The sequence below is a fragment of the Macaca mulatta genome, chromosome 14 (genome assembly GCF_049350105.2).
Source record: "Macaca mulatta isolate MMU2019108-1 chromosome 14, T2T-MMU8v2.0, whole genome shotgun sequence".
NCBI lineage: Eukaryota > Metazoa > Chordata > Mammalia > Primates > Cercopithecidae > Macaca > Macaca mulatta.
This window is the reverse complement of record NC_133419.1, coordinates 22,081,298-22,102,758: the sequence shown is the minus strand read 5'-3', so window position 1 is coordinate 22,102,758 and position 21,461 is coordinate 22,081,298. Positions and strand designations below refer to the sequence as shown.

Sequence of the window (21,461 nt, the reverse complement as noted above, 5' to 3'; positions counted from 1 at the left end):
CTGATAAATTCCCAGGTGATACTGCTGACCCATGGACCACAGTTGAAACCAATGCCTTATTCAATGGCAGTGATAACACAGTAAAAGTGCCCCTTTCCTGTTTACTGTTTGCAAAAGGTATGTTCTCTTAGCTTCAACCTTTAAAATACTAGTCATTATTTATTATTGCTTCAAAAGCCCATCTCTTAATTGTCTCTTTAGGGAGTTTTTGAGTTCACATTGACATTAATTGTCACTAACTGTCAGCAGATGGCATTGACCAGACTCTATTTTAGGGTTAAATCCATCTGATCCACCTACGCTATCAGAACCTTCAGGACGCGACTCAGGCTGCAGCTCAGAGGGCTCCACCAGTGGCCCTAGACTTGCACCAAGCTGCTGCCATTGCCACTGCGCCAGCTTGTATGCCAGGTTACCACATAGTCCTATGTAATTATGTGGGCTGCTGCAGAGTAATTCCTTTACTTTTGTCCCCCGCTGCCTCAGGTAGAGGCTCATAGACATTACTCCGTGCTCATTGGATGAGCAGGCAACTCAGCTTGGTCAGAGCCAGCTGGCTGCTCCATCCCCTTTGTCCTATCACAGACTCAGTCACAGACATAAACTCTCAAGTCCTGTGCTTGTCTCCTTCCCTCCCCCAGCCAGTCATCAATGCTTAGTTTGGCCTAATGCATCAGCTGCACCAAGGCAAAATTATTTTTGCCAACCAGCCCAGCTGCAGCTTGGTTTCTGGTCAAGTCTATTTTATGGACAGTGGAGAGGAGTGGACCACTTCTCAGCATAAGTTTCTCTCCAGCTTTCATCCCTTTCCACAAGGGGAAGATTTCCCAGGGAACATAGCCAAAAGGTTAACATGAGATCAACTTCCCATGAGTATTCATGGATAAAGTGCTAGGTTTTAGCATTATCAAGGAAGTAGTGAAATTAAAGTAATAATACATATTTTTAGCGTGTAATAGGTTGAAGATGCAAGTTGCAATCTCTAGGCTAACCATTTAAAGAATAGCAAAACGTGTATAATTAAAGGAAAAGGAATAAACATTTGATTAATTTTTAAAAAGAGACAAAGGAGGACAAAAGGAATGTGTGAAATAGAAGGCAAATAGTAAAATGACAGATAAACCTAATATATCAGTGATTAGAATAAATATAAAAGGACTAAGTACTCCAGGTAGAGTACTGACATTATCAACTGGGCTTTCAGATATGAACCAAATTATGTGCTTTTTAATATAAATATGCAACAGTTGAAATTAAACAAATTTTAAAAAGATATATCAGCCAGGCACAGTGGATCATGCCTATAATCCCAGCATTTTGGGAAGCCAAGACAGGAGGCTTGCTTGAGACCAGGAGTTTGGGACCGGCCTGAACAACATAGTGAGACCATCTCTACTTAAAAAAGCAAACAAACCAACCTAGCCAAGCATAGTATCAACTACTCCAGAGGCTGAGGCAGGAGACTCCTGAGCCTAGGAGTTTGAGGCTGCAGTGAGCTATGATTGTACCATTTCCCTCCAGCCTGGGTGACCTCAGAAAAGAAAAAAGATATATCATGCAAATACTAGTAAAAACAAAGTTGGTGTAGCTATACTAATATCAGACAATATGGAATTTAAGGTAAGAAGCATTACTACGGTTAAAGACAGACATTTCATAATGATAAAATGATTAGTCCACTAGGGATATAGAAAATTGTAAATTTATATGTAACTAATAGCATAATTTTAAGTTATATAACAAGTATTAAACATGAATCGGCAGTCTTAGTGAATTTAACATACCTCTCAATAGGTAATAGAATTAAGCAGACAAAAAAATCAGTAAAAATATAAATCATCTTACTAAAAAACAAACTTGACCTAACTGACATTTCTATAAGTTGATTTCAACTATGACAAACTACTCATTTTTTAAAAGGCATATGGAACATTTGCCATCTTGATCATAACCTGAGTCATAAATTAAGCCTCAGTTAAATTTTAACACATTTAAAACATTTGCAGTATGTTTTCTGACCATAGTGGAATTAAGCTAAAAAAAAAAAAAGATCAGAAACAAAAGAATAGATAGAAAATCTCCAGGCTGGGCGCAGTGGCTCAAGCCTATAATCCCAGCACTTTGGGAGGCCAAGGCCTGTGGATCACCTGAGGTCAGGAGATCAAGACCAGCCTGACCAACATGGTGAAACCCCTTCTCTACTAAAATTACAAAAATTAGCTAGGCGTAGTGGTGTTTGCCTGTAATCGCAGCTATTTGAGAGGCTGAGGCAGAAGAATCGCTTGAACCTGGGAAGCAGAGGTTGCAGTGCGCTGTGATCGCTCCGCTGCACTCCAGCCTGAGCGACAGAGCGAGACTCCATCTAAAAAAGAAAAAAAAAGAAAAAAAAATCTTTAGCTATTTTGGTAACATTAAGCAGTACACCTCTAAATAATCCATGGGTCAGTAAAAACACAAAGGGAATTAGAAAATATTTTGAAATGTATGATACAGTATAAAAGATATGGTATATCAGCACATGTGGGATGCAGTTAGAGCAATACTTGAGGGAAGTTTATATCCTAAATTGATACATTAGTTTAAAACAGAAAGAGGAGAAGAGATGAAAGTCAGTGATCTATGCTTCTATCTCAAAAAGCTGGAAAAAGAACAAATCAAAACCACACTACATTGAGATATTTTCACCCATTACACTGGAAAAAAATCAGAAGTTTGATAAGACAAAACCTCTTAGACTGTGGGGAAACACACTGCCATACATTGCTAATAAAAATGTGAAATGGGCCAGGGGCGGTGGCTCACGCCTATAATCTTAGCACTTTGGGAGGCTGAGGCAGGCTGATTACTTGAGGTCAGGAGTTCAAAACCAGCCTGGCTAATATGGTGAAACCCTGTCTTCACTAAAAATCAAAAAAAAAAAAAATTAGCCGGATGTAGTGGTGGGCACCTGTAATCCCAGCTAGCGAGAGGCTGAGGCAGGAGAATCACTTGAACCAGGAGGCGGAGGTTTCAGTGAGCCAATATTGCACCACTGCATAGCCTGGGCAACAGAGTGAGACTCTTGTCTCAAAAAAGAAAAAAAAAAAAAGTGAAATAGATGATCTTACAGGGAAGAAATTGACTATATCTAACAAAATTATACATTCATTTACCATTTTAGCCAGCAATTCTGCTTTTAGTAACTGTTCCCAAAAATACATTGGCAAAAACATTAAAACAAAACTACTTATGAATGAGGCTGTTTATTGTAACCTGAACTGTAGCAAATTGGAACAACCCAAATGCCCAGCAGTAGTGGAGTGATTAAATGAAAAGTTCCCCGTGGATATACATTACGTGTGAACATCCACACAGTGGAAGCTTCCACACAGTGGAGGCTTCTGCAGCTGTCAGAAAGAACAAGGACCATTTCAATGAAATAAAATCTCCAGGATATCAAGTGGAGGAGAAAACGTGGAAAAAAATAATATCTTAGGATACTATTTAGCTTTTTTAAAAAATGGCAAGGGAAGAGTGAATATATGTAGAGAAAAAGATATTTTAAAATGGAAGACTAAATCTTAAAAATATTTTCAAATGGTTTTCCATAGAGGAAAGAAAATAGGGTAGAGAGGACAAGGAATGAAGCTAGGTTCCTTGAATCTACATTATTTTTTTCAATTTGACTTTGAAACTAAGTAAATATTTTGCACAATTACACAAAATTTTTAATAAGGCAGTTTCTACTTAAAATTAAATGAGCCCATGTATTCAGCTGGTAGTATAACCATACCAAGGGGAATTTTCAAGAGAAATTATTCCAAGTGACTTTAAAACACAATTACAGTTGACCCTTGAACAACATGGAAGTTATGGGTGCCAACTCCCTACACAGTTTAAAATCCACATATAACTTTTGACTCCTCAAAAACTTAATAGCCCACTATTGACTGACAGCCTTATGATAACATAAACAGTCGTTTAATACATATTTTATATATGTATTTTGTGTTATAATCTATAGAAAATAAAATTAAGAAAATCATAAGGAAGAGAAAATATATTTACTATTCATTAAGTGGAAGTGTATCATCTTGAAGGTCTTCATTCTCACCATCTTCATGTTAAGTAGGCTGAGGAGTAGGAAGGGAAGAGGTGGGGTTGGTCTTGCTATTTCTGGGGTATTAGAGGCACAAGATGTGAAGAAGACGGAAGGGGAGGCAAGAGAGGCAAGCACGCTTGGTCTAACTTTTTTTGAAAAAAATCCACGTATAAGTGAACTTGCACAGTTCAAACCTGTGTTGTTCAAGGGTCAACTGTATTTGACAATACATCCCTAATGAGATTTACCCTAAGAACCAAAGAAAACCTTCTACAGATTGATTATCCTTTATCCAAGATGCTTGGGACCAGAAGTGTTTTGAATTTCAGATTTTTTTTTTAACTTAAGAGAGATGATTTAGGGTATCTGGTGGAAGAAATTTCTAAGCAGCAAAGCATTCAGGAGGTGTCATGGGTGCTGTTAAAGGCATTCCGTTTTATAAGGAAAGCAGTCACCCAGGCTAAAGGTGTGAGTGATCACCACTCACTACAGCCACGATCTCCCAGGTTCAAGCAGTTCTTCCTCCTCAGCCTCCCAAGCAGCTGGGACTATAGGTATGTGCCACTCTGCCCGGCTAATTTTTAAATTTTTTTTAATAGAGACAGGGTCTTTCCTATGTTGCCCAGGCTCCTGGACTCAAGCAGTCCACCTACCTCTGCTTCCAAAAGTGCTGGGATTACAGGTGTGAGCCATCACACCCGGCCTCAATTTCAGATATTTTTGGATGTTTGAATATTTGCATTATTCTGCTTGAGCATTCCAAATGTGAAAGTCCAAAATGTTCAATGAGCATTTCGGTTATCACATTGGTGCTCAAAAAGTTTCAGATTTTGGAGCATATCAAATTTGGGATTTTCAGATTATGTATACTCAACCTGTACTATTTTCAATAATGTTGTTAATGATATTGATGGTATTCTTCTGAGATTCTAAGTGTATGTATTGTGAAATGAATGAGTTCTTTTTTGGTGTTGAGAACTGGAATTTTCGGTAGAGATGAAAGGAGATACAGATGTGAGAATGATGATGTTAACACCTGTGGTCCTGAATTGGGAATATTGGTACAAATTCTGATGTGTTTTATCATTTTTAAAATACAAACGTCCTAGCTTTATTTGCTGAAAAAACTAGAGGTAGTGACAGGTCCAGTATTAATAAGCACCTTTAGTCTCTAGATTGTGGACTTTAGCTTCCATTGTAGTGGAAAATGGTACCTAAAGGTCACAATCTAGGTGAACCAGTATTCCTTGGAGAAATAGCTTCTACCATGTATTTGAGCCAGTATTCTTTGGAGAAAAAGCTTCTACCAAGTCTGGGAAAGCAAGGAAGCTGGCAATGACAACAAAGGTTGTATCAAAAGAATTTGGAGTGAACTTGAATAGGCTCCCGTTGGCCAGACATAAGACAGTTTGAGCAACAGGAGGATAATAACTGCAGTGAATGAAATGCATCACGTACAATTAAACTACTGAATTTGCAGTGATAATTGTACCTTGGAGAATGCATGGTGTATTAATTCATTTTCTTGCTGCTGATAAAGACATACCTGAAACTGGGAGCAAAAAGAGGTTTAATTGGACTTTCCATACATCTTCTGAAATCTAGGTGGGGGTTCCCAAACTTCAATTCTTGACTTCTGTGCACCTGCAGGCTCAACACCACATGGAAGCTGCCAAGGCTTGGGGCTTCCACCCTCTGAAGCCACAGCCCAAGCTATATGTCAGCCCCCTTTCAGCCACGGCTGGTGTGGCTGGGACAGAAGGCACCAAGTCCCTAGGCTGCACACAGCACGGGGACCCTGGACCCAGACCACAAAACCACTTTTTCCTCCTGGGCCTCTGGGCCTGTGATGGGAGGGGCTGCCGTGAAGTTCCCTGACATGGCCTGGAGACATCTTCCCCATGGTCTCAGGGATTAACATTAGGCTACTTGCTACTTATGCAGATTTCTGCAGCTGGCTTGAATTTCTCCCCAGAAAATGGGATTTTCTTTTCTATCACATAGTCAGGCTGCAAATTTTCTAAACTTTTATATTCTGTTTCCCTTATAAAACTGAATGTGTTTAACAGCACCCAAGTCACCTCTTGAATGCTTTGCTGCTTAGAAATTTCTTCCACCGGATATCCTAAATCACCTCTCTCAAGTTCAAAGTTCCACAAATCTCTAGGCAGGGTTAAATGCCACTAGTCTCTTTTCTAAAACATAAGAGTCACCTTTGCTCCAGTTCCCAACAAGTTCCTCATCTGCATCTGAGACCACCTCAGCCTGAATTTTATTGTCCTTATTGCTATCAGCATTTTTGGCAAAGCTACACCACAAGTCTCTAGGAAGTTCCAAACTTTCCCACATTTTCCTGTCTTCTTCTGAGCCCTTCAAACTGTTCTAATCTCTGCCTGTTACCCAGTTTGAAAGTCGCTTCCACATTTTCAGATATCTTTTCAGCAGTGCCCCACTCTGCTGGTACCAATTTACTGTATTATCTTGTTTTCATGCTACTGATAAAGACAGACCCGAAACCAGGGACAAAAAGAGGTTTAATTGGTCTTACAGTTCCACATGGCTGGGGAGGCCTCAGAATCATGCAGGAGGCAAAAGACACTTCTTACAAGGCGGTGGCAAGAGAAAAATGAGGAAGAAGCAAAAGCGGAAACCCCTGATAAACCCATCAGATCTCATGAGACTTATTCACTATCACGAGAATAGCATGGGAAAGACCAGCCCCTATGATTCAGTTGCTTCCTCCTGGATCCTTCCTACGACACATGGGAATTCTGGGAAATACAATTCAAGTTGAGATGTGGGTGGGGACACAGCCAAACCATAACAAATGGGAATAGTTTTTTTTTTTTTTCAATGTAGATATAATTAAAAGTAAAAAGCATGTATCCTTCCTTTTCTAAATTAACTTTTTTGAGGGGGTAAGTAACTGATGAGGAAAAGTCTCTCTAGGAATATTCCAATTAATAAACTGAAAGTGGTAACATTAGAATATTACAGTTTTGTAACCCTTAATGAATTTCGGCAGTGATCATCACTGGCTGCTAACATCTCAAATAGAGACACCCAGATAGTAAGTACGTATCATTAGAAGTACACATCCCTACCTATAAAGTAGTTTTGTCCCTACTCTTCCCCCAAAAGTTAAATCTAAACCAGTCACTTCTCTAATTACAATTTACAAGAAATAACAGGGAACAAAGGAGCACATTAAATGGTACCATAAGGATGCAGTAGCAGAGTCTAATGCTGGAAACCTACAGGACAGATAACCCTATTTCTTCTACAAAAATAAATTTGTAAAGAAAAACACTAATGGAGATGGACTCCAGAGATCACAACAGATTTAAGGAGAAAGCAGCCAATTACAATGTACGGAGCTCATTTAGATTGTGATTCAAATTGTAAAAGCAAAACGAAGCTTTTGTAAGACACTTGGGGGACATAGGAACACCAACTGAGTACTTGATGATATTAAAGAATCATTCTCACTTGTAGATAATGTAGATAAGCTTATGTTCTAAACGTGAGTTTTTATCTTTTAGAGGCACACACTAAAGAATTTACTGGTGAAATTATATGAAATCTAGAATTTGCTTCACATTAACATGGACGAGGGTATAGATGAAACAACACTGGCCATGAGTTGATAAGTGTTGAAGCTGAATGATGAGCACGTGAGGGTTCATTATATTGTTTTGTTTATTTATGTATGTAATTTAAAGAGACAGGGTCTCCATCTGTCACCCAGGCGAGAGTACAGTGACATAGTCATAGCTCCCTGCAGCCTCAAACTCCTGTGCTCAAGTGATTCTCCTGCCACATCCTCCCCGCCCCATCCTCCAATCCCCCAAGTAGTTAGGATGACAAGCATAGACCATACCAAGCCAATTTTTAAACTTTTTTCGTAAACATGTAGTTTCGCTATGTTGCCCAGACTGGTCTCAAAGTCCTGGCCTCAAGCAGTCCTCCCACCTTGGCTTCCCAAATTACTGAGATTACAGGTGTGAGCCACTGCACCCAGCCAGAAGTGCAACTTTAAAAAGAGTAGTTCCAGGCCTGGCGTGGTGGCTCATGCCTGTAATACCAGGGCTTTGGGAGGCTGAAGTGGGCGGATCACAAGGTCAGGAGTTGGAGACTAGCCTGGTCAACATCGTGAAGCCCCGTCTCTACTAAGAATACAAAAAATTAGCAAGGTGTGATGGCTCAGGCCTGTGATCCCAGCTACTCTGGAGGCTGAGGCAGGAGAATAGCTCGAACCCAGGAGGCAGAGGTTACAATGAGCCAAGATTGTACCACTACACTCTAGCCTAGGTGACAGAGCGAGACTCCACCTCAAAAAAAAAAAAAAAAAAAAGTTCCTTTATTTTTGTATATACTTGAAATGTTTCATTATAAAACATTTAAATGATGTGATTACAAAGATGAGAAAACAAATAGCATCAGAAATGAGTAGGTAAATTTAAAAGGCAAATTAGCACATCTTAAACTAAAATAAATTGTGTAAGTCAGATATTCAGTTGATGGGTTACATGAATTAGACATAATTAAATAGTGAATTGCAAGCTTCATAAAAAATTTACATGGAATATTATAGAGACAAAGAGACAAATGAATCAACAGACTTAGGAAGTACCATGTATTCCAAGCTGGAAAAATAAAAAGAAATCCATACCTACATACATTATAGTAGAACTACAAAATAGCAAATAGTTTGTTTAGACTTTGTTGAATTTTTACAGTAAAATGTAAGGGTATCATTAAAAGAATGCACAAATGTAAAACCTATGAGGATAAAATAATGAAGTAAGAAGAGGATGAGCCAAAAAAAAATCAATACAAGAAAATGCAAAAAAAAAATATTCAAGAATCTGGACAAATAAAAAATGATCTATAATATAGCATTGACAATAATGTCAAATTGGAAAACTTTTAAAGGAACTACATATTTTTATGACTACACCTAAAACATAATAGAAATGTTAACAAGTTGGAAAAGAAATACCAGGTACAAACTAATAAAAAGGAGGTAGGCATAGTTATATTAATTACCTGAACGAGATATATTTCAAAACAAAAATTATTAGGAGTAGAGAGAATGACTACATAATGATAAAATGTTTAATTCACCAGAAAGATATACCAATTCTAAACTTATACATATTCAATAAAATACCCTCAAAATATGTAAAGCAAACGAAAGATCTACAGTTAGAAATTACAAATCTGTCGATATAAACACCCTCCATTATGGATAAGTCAGTCAGTTTGTACCTGTGTTTATGTTCATGAGGGATATTGGTCTGTGGTTTTTTTTATTACAATGTTTTTGTGAAGTTTTGGTATCAGGATAATAATGACCTTGTTTAATGAGTTGGAGGTGTTTCCTTCACTTTAGTTTTCTGAAAAAGTCTGTAGAGAATTCCTTAAATATTTGGTAGAATTTGCCAGTGAAGCCATCTGGTCCTAGAGTTCTCTTTGTGGGAGGTTTTTAATTATAGCTCTAATATATTTAATAGATATAGGGCTATTCAAATTACCTCTTTCTTCTCTGGTGATCTTTGGCAATTGTGTCTTTCAAGGGACTTGTTCATTTCATTTAAATTGTTTATTGACATAAAGTTCTTCATATTATTTTCTTATCCTTTTACTATCTGTAGGATCTGTGGTAATAGACCCTCTCTTAATCCTGATGTTGGTACTTTGTATCTTTTCTCTTTTTTTTCTGATCAGACTCACTAGAAGTTTATGAATTTTATTGACTTTTTTTTGTTGGGGGATGGGGGAACAAGTCTCACTCTGTCGCCCAGGCTGGAGTGCAGTGGTGTGATCTCAGCTCAGTGCAGCCTCTGCCTCCTGGATTCAAGCGATTCTCATGCCTCGGCCTTCTGAGTAGCTGGGATTACAGGCATGTACCCCCACGCCTGGCTAATTTATTGTAGTTTTAGTAGAGACGAGATTTCACGATGTTGCCCAGGCTGGTCTCAAAACTCCTGAGCTCCAGCAATCCGCCCACTGTGACCTCCCAAAGTGCTGGGATTACAGCCACCATGCTTGGCCAGTTTTACTGATCTTAAATAATCAGTTTGAGGATCCACTGACTTTTCACTATCTTTTTGTTTTCTCTTTCATTTATGTCTGCTCTTATCTTTGTAATTTCCTTGTCTTCTGCTTGCTTATGACTTAATTTGCTTTGCATTTTTTAGGTTTTTAACAGTTTTTTTTTTTTTAGGGTTTTAATGTAAGCTTGTATTATTGACTTGATCCCTGTCTTCTTTTCTAATGTAGATGTTCAGTGCTAAAAGTTTCCTGTAAGCTTATGACAAATTTAATTGTCATATTTTCATTTTCATTCAATTCAAAGTACTTTATAATTTTCCTTGTGATTTTTTTGACCCATGAGTTATTTAGGAGTATGATATTTCGTTTCCAACTGTTTGGGTGTTTGCTAGATATCTTTCTTTAATTGATAGCTAATTTAATTCTATTGTAGTAAATGAACATACTTCGTATGATTTGAATTCTTTTCAGCTTAATTCAAGCTTGTTTTATGGGCCAGAATATGGCCTATCTTGGTTAATGTTTCATGTGCACTAGAAAGGAATATTGTCTTCTGCTTTTGTTAGGTAGAGCATTTTAGAAGTATCAATTAGGTTAAGTTCATGATAGTATTGTTTATGTTTCAATGATTTTTTTGGTCTTCTATAAGTTATTGAGAGGCTAAAATATTCAACTATATTAATAATTATGAATTTGCTTATATCTTATTTTAGTGCTGTAAGCTTTCGATTTGTGTATTCCTAAGTTCTGTTACTAGATGTAGAAATCAATGAAATAGAAAACAAAGATACAATAGAGAAGATGAACAATCCAAAAGTTGTTTCTTTGAAACAAGTAGTAAAATAAACTTTTGGCAAAATTAAGATAAAAGGAAAGTACAAATACTCAATGTCAAGGAAAAGGGTGAAACAAAACTACGTTTATATCAAATTAAGAGATAAGAAAAGCATATAATTGCAACTTTATGGCAATAAATTTGAAAAAAAGTAGATGGTTTCTTAGAAAAATGTAATGGACTTAAACTGATTCGAGAACAAAAAGAAAACCTGAAGGATCTTATAATTTTCAAATAAATTTAAGTAGTAAGTTTTTTAAAAATCTCACAAAGAATACAACAAGATCTGTTGATTTTGCAAGTGTGAATTCTACAAACTTTTGAGAAATACCTCATCCTAATATAAACAGATTTCCAGACATTAGAATAAGGGATGAAGTACCAGTTAATTCCTTGAGGCAGGTATAACCTTTACAACAAAATCAGACATTATGAGAAAGAAAAATTATATATATTTATATATGTTGTCATATATAATTTCTAAGTTAGCACTAATCTTACTCGTGAACTTAGGTATCAAAATCATAAGCAAAATGTTCACAGACTGAATCCAGCAGCACATTTCTTTAAAAAAAGATATACCTTGACCAAGTTGGGTTTATCCCAGAAATACTGAAAATGGTCTAACTCCAGGAAAACATAAAATATGAGTCACCACATTAAAGGAAAAAAACCGTGAAATCATTTCAGTAGATTGCATTTGATATAATTAATACCTATTTATGGTGTAAAACTTAGTAACTTCCTTAATGTGGTGAAAATAATCAACAATACATCTACTTCAAAGATGATTCTTAATGAGGAAATATGAAAAATAATTCCGTGAAATCAGGAAAAAGAATCACCATTTCTTTTCAACCTTGTACTGAAACTCCTAGCAAGTATAGTAAATCAATAAAAATAAATTAGGCTGGGCGCAGTGGCTCACGCCTGTAATCCCAGCATTTTGGGAGGCCAAAGTGGGCAGATCACTTGAGTTCGAGACCAGCCTGGTCAACATGGTGAAACCCCCTCCCTACTAAAAGTGCAAAAATTAGCCAGCGTGGTGGCGCAGGCCTGTAATCCCAGCTATTCAGGAGGCTGAGGCGGAAGAATCACTTGAACCCGGGAGGCAGAGGTTGCAGTGAGCCAAGATTGCGTCAGTGTACCCCGGCCTGGTCAACAGAGCAAGATTCCATCTCAAAAAAAGAAAGAAAGAAATGGCATAAGTATAAAGAAGACGAAACAAAATATCATTCGGAGATGATATGATTATCTGTATAGTAAACCCCAAAGACTCCACAGATAGTTTTTTAGAAATAATATATTTCTCAAAGTGGCTTCCTGTAAACTCAATAAATAAAAAGTTGCATTTCTGTACAGCAGCACAAAACTTAAAAGTGTAATTTTTAAAAATATACTTCATTATAAAAATATAAAGTTGTCAATAAATCTTACAAAAATTATCAAGACTTGTATGCAGCAAGAGATATAACTTTATCAAAAAGCATTTTAAACAACCTAAATAAACATATATAATGTTCATGGATAAGAAGACACATGTTGTAAACATGTCAGTTTTCCCCAATTTGATTTATAGAGTCAATGCTATTATAATCAAAGTATCAGCAGGGTTTTTTTATGGCACTTGAAAAGCAGGTCTTTATATGGAAAGGTAAAGCATGAAGAATAGACCTGACACTCTTGAAAAGAAAAATAAAGTGAGAGTTGCCTTACTTTTTTAATAAAACAAGACATTATGCTATTTGCTCAAGCATAAATAAAAATGGCTAGGAAGACTAAATAGAAAGCCCAGAGATAGACTCTAATACAGGGGTCCAGCTCCCCACAGATGGGTACCGGTCTGTGGCCTCTTAGGAATAGGGCTACACAGCAGGAGATGTGTGGCAGGTGAACTTCGTCTGTATTTACAGCCACTCCCCATCGTTCGCATTACTGCCTGAGCTCCGCCTCCTCTACATTAGATTCTCATAGGAATGCAAACCCTATTGTGAACTGCACATGCGAGGGATCTAGGTTGCACACAAGTTCCTTTTGAAAATCTAATGCCTGATGATCTGTCACGGTCTCCCATCACTCCCAGATGGGACCATCTAGTTGAAGGAAAACAAGCTCAGGGCTCCCACTGATTCTACATTATGGTGAGTTGTATAATTATTTCACAATGTAATAATAATAGAAATAAAGGGCACAATCAATGTAATGTACTCAAATCATCCAGAAACCACCCCCTACCCCATCCACGGAAAATTTGTCTTCCATGAAACCAGTCCCTGGTGCCAAAAAGGTTAGGGACCTCTGCTCTGACATCAGAACTGTGATATATTTAAAAAGTAATATTGAAAATTGGTGGGAAGAGAAGGGACTGTTCAAGAAATAGTACTGGGGCAATTGCTTAAGTTAATTTCAATCTTCATATCTGACACAAAAATTCAATTCCATATGAATTAAGGACTCAAGTGTCAAAAACAAAATGTTAAAAATTAGAGTAAAATATAGGAGATGACCTTTCTGGCTATGGAGTAAGGAAAGTTTTCTTCTTGAAGAAGACACAAAATAACTATAAAAGAAAATGTTAATGAATTCAAGTATATTAAAGTTTAATTTGTTTAATTAAAGAGAGGCAGGCCAGAGAGAAAACATGTGTAACACATTTAATCTACAAAAGATTAGTATATGAAACATATAAATGGATGAAAAGTAATAAAATAGAAAAATGCATTAAAGATATTAACAGGCATTTCACAGAAGTGATCTGTGTGATGAATAAACATGAGAAACAATTCTCAATCTCACTAGTAATCAGGAAATGCAAAGTAATACCACAGGAAGATGCCATTTTCCCCTCACCAATAATACCTAGGGTTAAGAAGGATATGGATCAAGAGGTCCTTTTAAACAATGCTAATGGGGCTGTAAGTTGGCATAGCGCCTTTGGGAAACAATTTGGCAATCTCTGGGGTTTTTTTTTTTTTGGAACACATGCATATCCTGTGGCCCAGAAATTCTACTCTTCAGTATCTAGTCTAGACTATAACAGGAGACAAACAGGAAGCAATCTAAATGCCCATCTACAGAAAATGGATAAATACCATGTAGTGTATTCAACTTAATGAGCATTTAATTGTGTAGCAGGGAATTGAATAAATACAACATGAATGAATCTTAGAAATATAATGTTGAATAAAAAGCCCCAAGTTCGACAGGTCTACATATAGTATGCCATAGTCCCCCCCCCCCCTTATTTGCAGCTTCGTTTTCCATGGTTTCAGTTATCCACAGTCGATCATGGTCCAAAAATATTAAATGGAAAATTCAAAAAAAAATAATTTATAAGTTTTTAAGTTGCCCACCATTCTGAGTAGCATGATGAAACCACCTGCTCTTGGGCTCGGTCCACACGGGATGTGAATCATCCCTTTACCTAGTGTATCCACACTGTAGATGCTCCCTGCCTCTAAGTTATCAGATTGAAAAAAACATAGTAGATATAAAACTGGATGCTATCCATGGTTTCAGGCATCCACTGTGAGTCTTGGAATGTATCCCCTTCAAGTAGGAGGAACCACTGTACCATTTTCATAAAGTGCAGGAAGAAGTAAACTAATGTATATTGTTGAATCAAGTATACATGTATGTCAGAGATAGAACTATGTTTAAAAGGTGAAATGGAATACTAAAGATAACATTTAGAATAGTGGGTGAGGATGGAATGGTGTAAGAACACATCGGTAAATACAAGTTCATTTTTCAGTAAGGTGGTCATTTCTGGAATATTCATTATTGTATGTTTTACAGCGTGAATATGTTTTGCATAGTTATATACTTACTATTTAACTATGTTATATAATTTTATATTTACTTGGCATGGTGGCGCATTCCGATAATCCTAACACTTTGGGAGACTGAGGCAGGAAGATCACTTTAGCCCAGGAGTTCAAGACCAGCCTGGACAACATGGCAAGATCACATCTCTACAAAAAATTTAAAAATTAGCCAAGCATGGTGGTGCATGCCTGTAGTCCCAGCTGCTCAGGAGGCTGAGGTGGGAGGCTGAGACAGGAAGATCATTTGAACCCAGGAGTTCAAGGCTGCAGTGAGCTATGATCACACCACTGCACTCCAGCCTGGGGGACAGAGCAAGAGCTGCCTCAGAAAAAAGAAGAAATTATATATTATACATGTATTTAATGATTTATATTCTTTTGTGTGTCAAATATTAGCATTAAATAAATATCTTTTTTTTTTTTTTTTTGGAGATAGAATCTCACTTTGTCACCCAGGCTGGAGTGTGGTGGTGCAATCTTGGTTCACTGCAACCTCCTCCTCCCAGGTTCAAGTGACTCTCCTGCCTCAGCTTCCTGAGTAGCTGGGATTATAGGCAGCTGCCACCACGCCTGGCTAATTTTTGTGTTTTGAGTAGAGATGGGTTTTCACCACATTGGCCAGGCTGGTTTCGAGCTCCTGACCTCAAGTGATCCACCTGCCTCAGCCTCCCAAAGTGCTGAGATTACAGGTGTGAGCCACCACACCCGGCCTAAGATCATTTTATTTAAAATCCTTTTAGAATACCAGTCAAAAAGAGCAAGTCACTTAACAAGGAGGAACAAGTCACTTAACAAAGAGAAACAAGTCGGGCTAGCTTCAGATTTCTCTCAGCAGCATTCCACACCAAGAGGCAATACAGAAATGCCAATACATTATTTGAGGAAAGACTAAGCTGTGGTTTTAAATCCAACCAAGCTGTCTTTTAGCTCTGAAAGCACCAGACAGAAAGTTTTCAAAATATATGAGTGTATTGGTTTGCTAGGGCCACTAGAATAAAATACCACAGACAGGGTGGCTTCAACAGCAGAAATTTATTTCACGGGTCTGGAGGCTGGAAGCCTGAGATCAAAGTGCTGGCAGGGTTGGTTTCCCCTGAGACCTCTCTCTTTGGCTTGCAGTTGGCCTCATGCTGCCTCTTCACATGGTTGTCCCTCTGTGCACATAGGACCCTGGTGTGTCTCTCCTCTTCTAACTCCTTCATACAAATCCAGTCATTTAGAGTTAGGACCCCACTCTAATAGCCTTATTGTAACTTAATCACTGCATTGAAGGCCTCCAAATACAGTTACATTCTGAGGTACAGGGGATTGGGACTTAAAAATATGAAATTTGGGGGAACATAGTTCAACCCATAGCAGTGATCTCAAAGAATATTGTTCCCGTGAGCCCTTCTTGAGGAAACTATTAGAAGATGAGCTTTAGCCAACCAGGAGATGATTGGGAAAAACAAACAAAGGTAATGTCAGTGATCACTGATTATATTCAGCTGTAAAACCAATACTAAAACAAAGGTGAGGCATAGGGTGATAGATCAGAAGGTAAATACTACACTCCCTGACAATGTAGAATTCTAAAATTAACAAAAATGTTATTGAAAACCGAAATCAGACAAGCAGTTATGTCTTCTGAGTGCCTCTTCTGTAATGGCTGGGAGTCAGAGATCAACCAAAAGTTGCAAATGAAATAGATTTTAAAAATCCAAAGTTAGACCTAAATTCAAAATTCAGCCTAAATTAAATACTGTAGTTTTATCTATAGTAAAGGTAGTATCTCACTGGGGAGAGAGGTGAATTATTAATTAAATTTTGAGACAAATTAGTAGCTATCTGGAGAAAAATTAAGTTGGAGCCATATCTTTTACCTTATAGCAGATTAAATTTCAAATGGATCAAATATTTAAATGTAAAAAATGAAATTATAAAAATTCTATAGGGGAAATGGTAAAATATTTATTTATTTTGCTTTTTTAAGAGACAGAGTCTCAGTCTGTCTCCCCCAGGCTAAAGTGCATTGAGTGCTGTGATCATAGCTCACTGTAACCTCAAACTCCTGGGCTCAAGTGATCCTCCTGCCTCAGCCTCCTGAGTAGTTGAGACTACAGATGCACAGCATCATGCCCAGCTAAATTTTTTATTTTTTGTAGAGACAGGATCTTGCTGTGGTGCCCAGGCTGATCTCCTCTTGCCTTGGCCTCCCAAGGCACTAAGATTACAGCTGTGAACCATCAAGCCTGGCCCAGTAAAATTTCTTGATATCCTTGGAATGAGATAGGGCTTCCTAACTACAACTGGAAAATCCAGAAGTCATTGAAGATCATGAAAAAAACAAATTCTGTAGCAATCAAAATCTGCATCACACAAAGTACCATAAGTCGAAAGACAGACTTCAAACTCAGGAAACGTATCTGTAAATCATAGGCAAGGATGATCTCCCTAAAATATAAAGAACTTTTTACCAACAGACAAGACAAAAGCCTCACAGAACAATTAAAATATAAAAGCAGATAGTTTACAGAAAAGACGTACAAAAGGCTAACAAATATGAAAGAATGGTCAGCTCCACCCATAAGAAGGGAAATGCAGATTAAAACCATATTTCTCACCCATCAGATTGGCAGAGGCCTAAGAGTATAGTAACAAACTCTGTGATGGGGCTATAAGGAAGTGGTGATACTTACATATTTCTGGCCGGAGATTAAATTGTTATAATCCAGCCAGGCGTTGTGGCTCATGTAATCCCAGCACTTTGGGAGGCCGAAGCATGTGGATCACCTGAGGTCGTGAGTTCAAGACCAGCCTGGCCAACATGGCGAAACCCTGTCTCTACTAAAAATACAAAAATTAGGCGTGATGGTGCACACCTGTAACCCCAGCTACTCGGGAGGCTGAGACAAAAGAATCGCTTGAACCCGGGACATGAAGGTTGCAGTGAGCTGAGATCATGCCACTGCACTCCAGCCTGGGCGACAGAGAGACTCAGTCTCAGGAAAAAAAAAAAAAGAGAGAGAGACAGAAAGGAAAGGAGAGGAGGGGGCAAGGGGAAGAAGGAGGGGGGAAGGGGGGGAGGGGAGGGGAGGACATTCTAGAAGGAAACGTAAGAAACTAAAAATAGCGTTTCCTTGTCTACCATAGAGACAAGGATGGGAGGTAGACTTCACGGTATAACTTTGTATACTTTGTGGTTTTTAAAACGTGAATATGTTACCTATTCAGAAAGTTAAATAAAATAGAACATAGATATGAGATATAGTTCTGCTATTCAGTAGTTGAGTGAACTTGGGCAAGACACTTAACCTCTCTGAGTCATAGTTTTCTCATTTATAGAAGGGCTGTAATAGTAGTATCAAGCTCACAGGATTGTTCTAAGGGTTAATGAAGGACAGGAGGAACAGAAAGTGCTAAGCAGAGTGCCAGCACTTAGTAAATACTCAGTTGAATGGTCGTGACTTGTGTAACTGAACTTAATCTTGGTAATAAATGAGTATGTTCTTGAAAGGACACCAGCCTTAGCTAACATTCCTTTGCAGAACCAGACATCCTGGGTCCTCTCCAGCATGGCAGCCCTCTACTGGAGGGTGAAAGGCCAAGGAAAGAAGGCAATCGACTGCCTCCGCCAGGCTCTGCACTATGCACCACACCAGATGAAGGTGAGTGGGACTCAGAAGGTGGAAATTTCTGCCCCTTGGTCCTTTCCATTCCCCATGGTTTATTCTGCCCTTTCAACCAGCCTCCCTCATGCTCAGCCAGTGAGGACATGTTACAAGGAGAGAATGGGGCAGGAGACCTTCTGACTGGGCATGTGCCCCAGCAAGCCTGTGAACTATCCCTGCTGCGTGCCTCCCCAGCCTCAGCAGCTTGGAACGTGGGGAAGGCCTTCCAGATCACTGTAAGACGTTACTGCATTGAGTCCCCTTTCTGTTGTGTTCAGAGCCACCCAACATATAGCAAATGCACTGGCCAAAGTGGGCTGACACATAGAAGTCAATCTGAGTTTAGCTTGTCCTCGGGGGCCTGGTGACCTCTTAGACTTGTTTTGCTTATCCTCTTGGCTTGAGCTTGCTTCCAAGCACAGAGATAGAAGCGAATTTCCATTTCTTCACATGCGTTGATCAGTCCCTGATCGTTGTCTGACTTGTACTGTTTCCACAAAAACAAAACAAAACAAAACAAAAACCAAACCAGCTAACCCTGTGTGACACCAAACTTTTCCGGAAGACCAGTTGTTGTTATGATGGGTGAGAAAGTACGGTTTTTATCAGCACATTTGTATCCATGTGTTCTGAGTTCTGCATTAATCCAGATCTTATACTTTTTAAAGACGTGGCTGGTGTCTTCTTTGTTCATCAAGGCAGTGTATGGAATGATGGAAGGAACACAGGATTCACTGCCAGGCATTGCTGAGTTTTAAACACAGCTCTACCTCTTACTAGCTTTGTGAATTTGGGCACCTTATTGAACTTCAATGAGCTCATCTAGGGTCATGCATTCTATGGCTGTCACAAAGATGGGTCCTTTTTTTCTGTTTCTTCTGTGTCTGCTATAGAACCCAATATGGCGTGATACAGGTAGCATTGCTCAGGTAAGGCACTTAAAGGGAATGATATTTGTGATGATAACAGTATTGCAACAATATTGCTACTTGTTCCATCCATCATTTTGTACTCTCTACTGTTAGGCAATAGGGAAGGGCTGAGGCTCCACCTCTAAAAGTCAGCAAACTTCCTGAAAAGGGCAAGAGAATAAAACACTTAGACTCTCGAGGCCAGACAGCCTCTGGTGCACCTACTTAATTCTAGCATTGTAGTATGAAAAGTGCCACAGAAATACGTACAGGACTGGGAATGATTGTGTCCCAATAAAACTTTTTTAAAAATAGGCAGCAGACTAGGTTAGACCTCAGTTTGCCAACTCCTAATGAGATGATGGTTCTTGCAGAAATTATTTTGACTTTCTGACAGCATGACTCCAAGTGTGGTCTGTGGACAGTACACAGACTTTTTATTAGCAGTCTGCAATGAGACAAGGAGCTTCACCAGAAGAAACCAACTACATCATTCAGCGGATTGTTTACTTCAGCTGACATTTTGTTGTGTTTGGTTTTTGAAGCAAGACTCTGCCAATGAAAGAAGGAATTGATTGATATTCTGGTACAAGCACCTTATCTATCACAGACTAGTAGCAAACAGCAGAAAAGCGCTTTGAGTGGCACTATTCTCATCATTCACCAGGAAGCACCGACTATATTCTTTATGATCACCAAAAACAAGAATGAAAGCTCAAAACCCAGTTTTCCCTTCTCACCATTCTCCTTCTTCTCCCAGGATGTGCCCCTGATTAGCCTGGCCAACATCTTGCACAATGCCAAGCTCTGGAATGACGCCGTCATAGTGGCCACCATGGCAGTAGAGATCGCACCACACTTTGCTGTGAACCACTTCACTCTGGGCAATGTCTACGTGGCAATGGTGAGATGGGGGTGTGAGCAGAATGTACCAACTCTGCCAAACAGCAGCACCTCTTTGATTTCAAAACCTCTTTGAATATGTCATTGCCCACCAGTCTCCTGTAAACTTGTCTAAAATTGCTAGCTCCAAAAAAAAATGTTATATTTTGTGGATAAGGGTTTGAGAGGTGTTTTAAAAAAATAATACATGAAATTCTTCTAAGTATTTGCAACTACGTAGTTCCTCAGCATGAGTTGAACACCAACAGCAGAGTCAGATTTACCTACAATTTCCTGGAGACACTACCTGTTCCAGAGAACCTCTCCTGACATGCCATGTAGAACATGCTCTGTTGCTTCCAGGTTGGGCTAAGGTACCTGTCATCGCACTCATGGCACCCTGTGCATATTTTTCTTGCTGGATTTTCACCTTGTTTTATAATTTTTTGTTTAAGGATTTGTCTTTCCCTCTAGCCTATGGGCTCGTTGGGGACAAGACTCCTCTTCACCTCCCTGTTCCGGTGCCTCACAGTGTTTTTGGCACGTGGTAGGTGCTCACCAAGTAGTTAATGAATGATGAAATTCCACTAGTTTCATGGAATACCATTTAGAGAGAAAATGGCAAAGTCATCCAGATCCCTCATTCTGATCAGAAACAAGAACTGATTTCAGAGCTGAAAATCCCAGGGGGACCCCCTAAAAGCTGTCATAACCCAGTTTAGCATGAGAATCATGCTGTTCACTTTCATCTAAAATGTGGCATCACACATAGGGCTGTTCCCAAGATGCTCTCAGTAATGGCTTATGGAGTGAGCAGCCCTGGGCTGCCAGCTTCCTTGACTTCAGAGGTGAGAAGTATTTTGCCAGGGAGGTATTGCCGAATATGCAGATTTCCCTCTGCTTCTTAAATTGAAGAATCTGTTGTTGCCCCCAGTAAATGTGAAGTTTGCTACTATGAGCGAGGGCTTGTGTCTCTCATTTGGCTAGAAGTCATTGAACCAGTTGATTTGGGCTCTTCTTTAAGAGTGTAACTCTAAGTAAAAGATTAACCTTCAGTATGGCAGAGATCATTTCCCAATCTTTGTTGGAGTTTTTAAATGTTAAAGTGAATTTTAAAACTCTTCAAAATGTTCGAGTCCAATTGAGATACCTGACTTAGTTTCCGTCTTTCTAGCTACATTAGAAAATTTAGGCAGATGCATAATGGGCGTTTGTCAG

The 21,461-nt window shown here is 38.7% G+C and overlaps 1 protein-coding gene across 2 annotated transcripts in view; it reads left to right on the top strand.

The window, feature by feature from the left end:
* TTC17 (tetratricopeptide repeat domain 17) overlaps positions 1 to 21,461 on the top strand; it is a 139,660-nt gene that overhangs the window by 116,646 nt on the left and 1,553 nt on the right. For both annotated transcript variants that reach the window (XM_015114425.3, XM_015114424.3), the window contains 2 exons: positions 18,328 to 18,447; positions 20,122 to 20,265. In XM_015114425.3, coding sequence (XP_014969911.1) covers positions 18,328 to 18,447; positions 20,122 to 20,265 — 264 coding nt within the window. The remainder of the gene's footprint in view (positions 1 to 18,327; positions 18,448 to 20,121; positions 20,266 to 21,461) is intronic.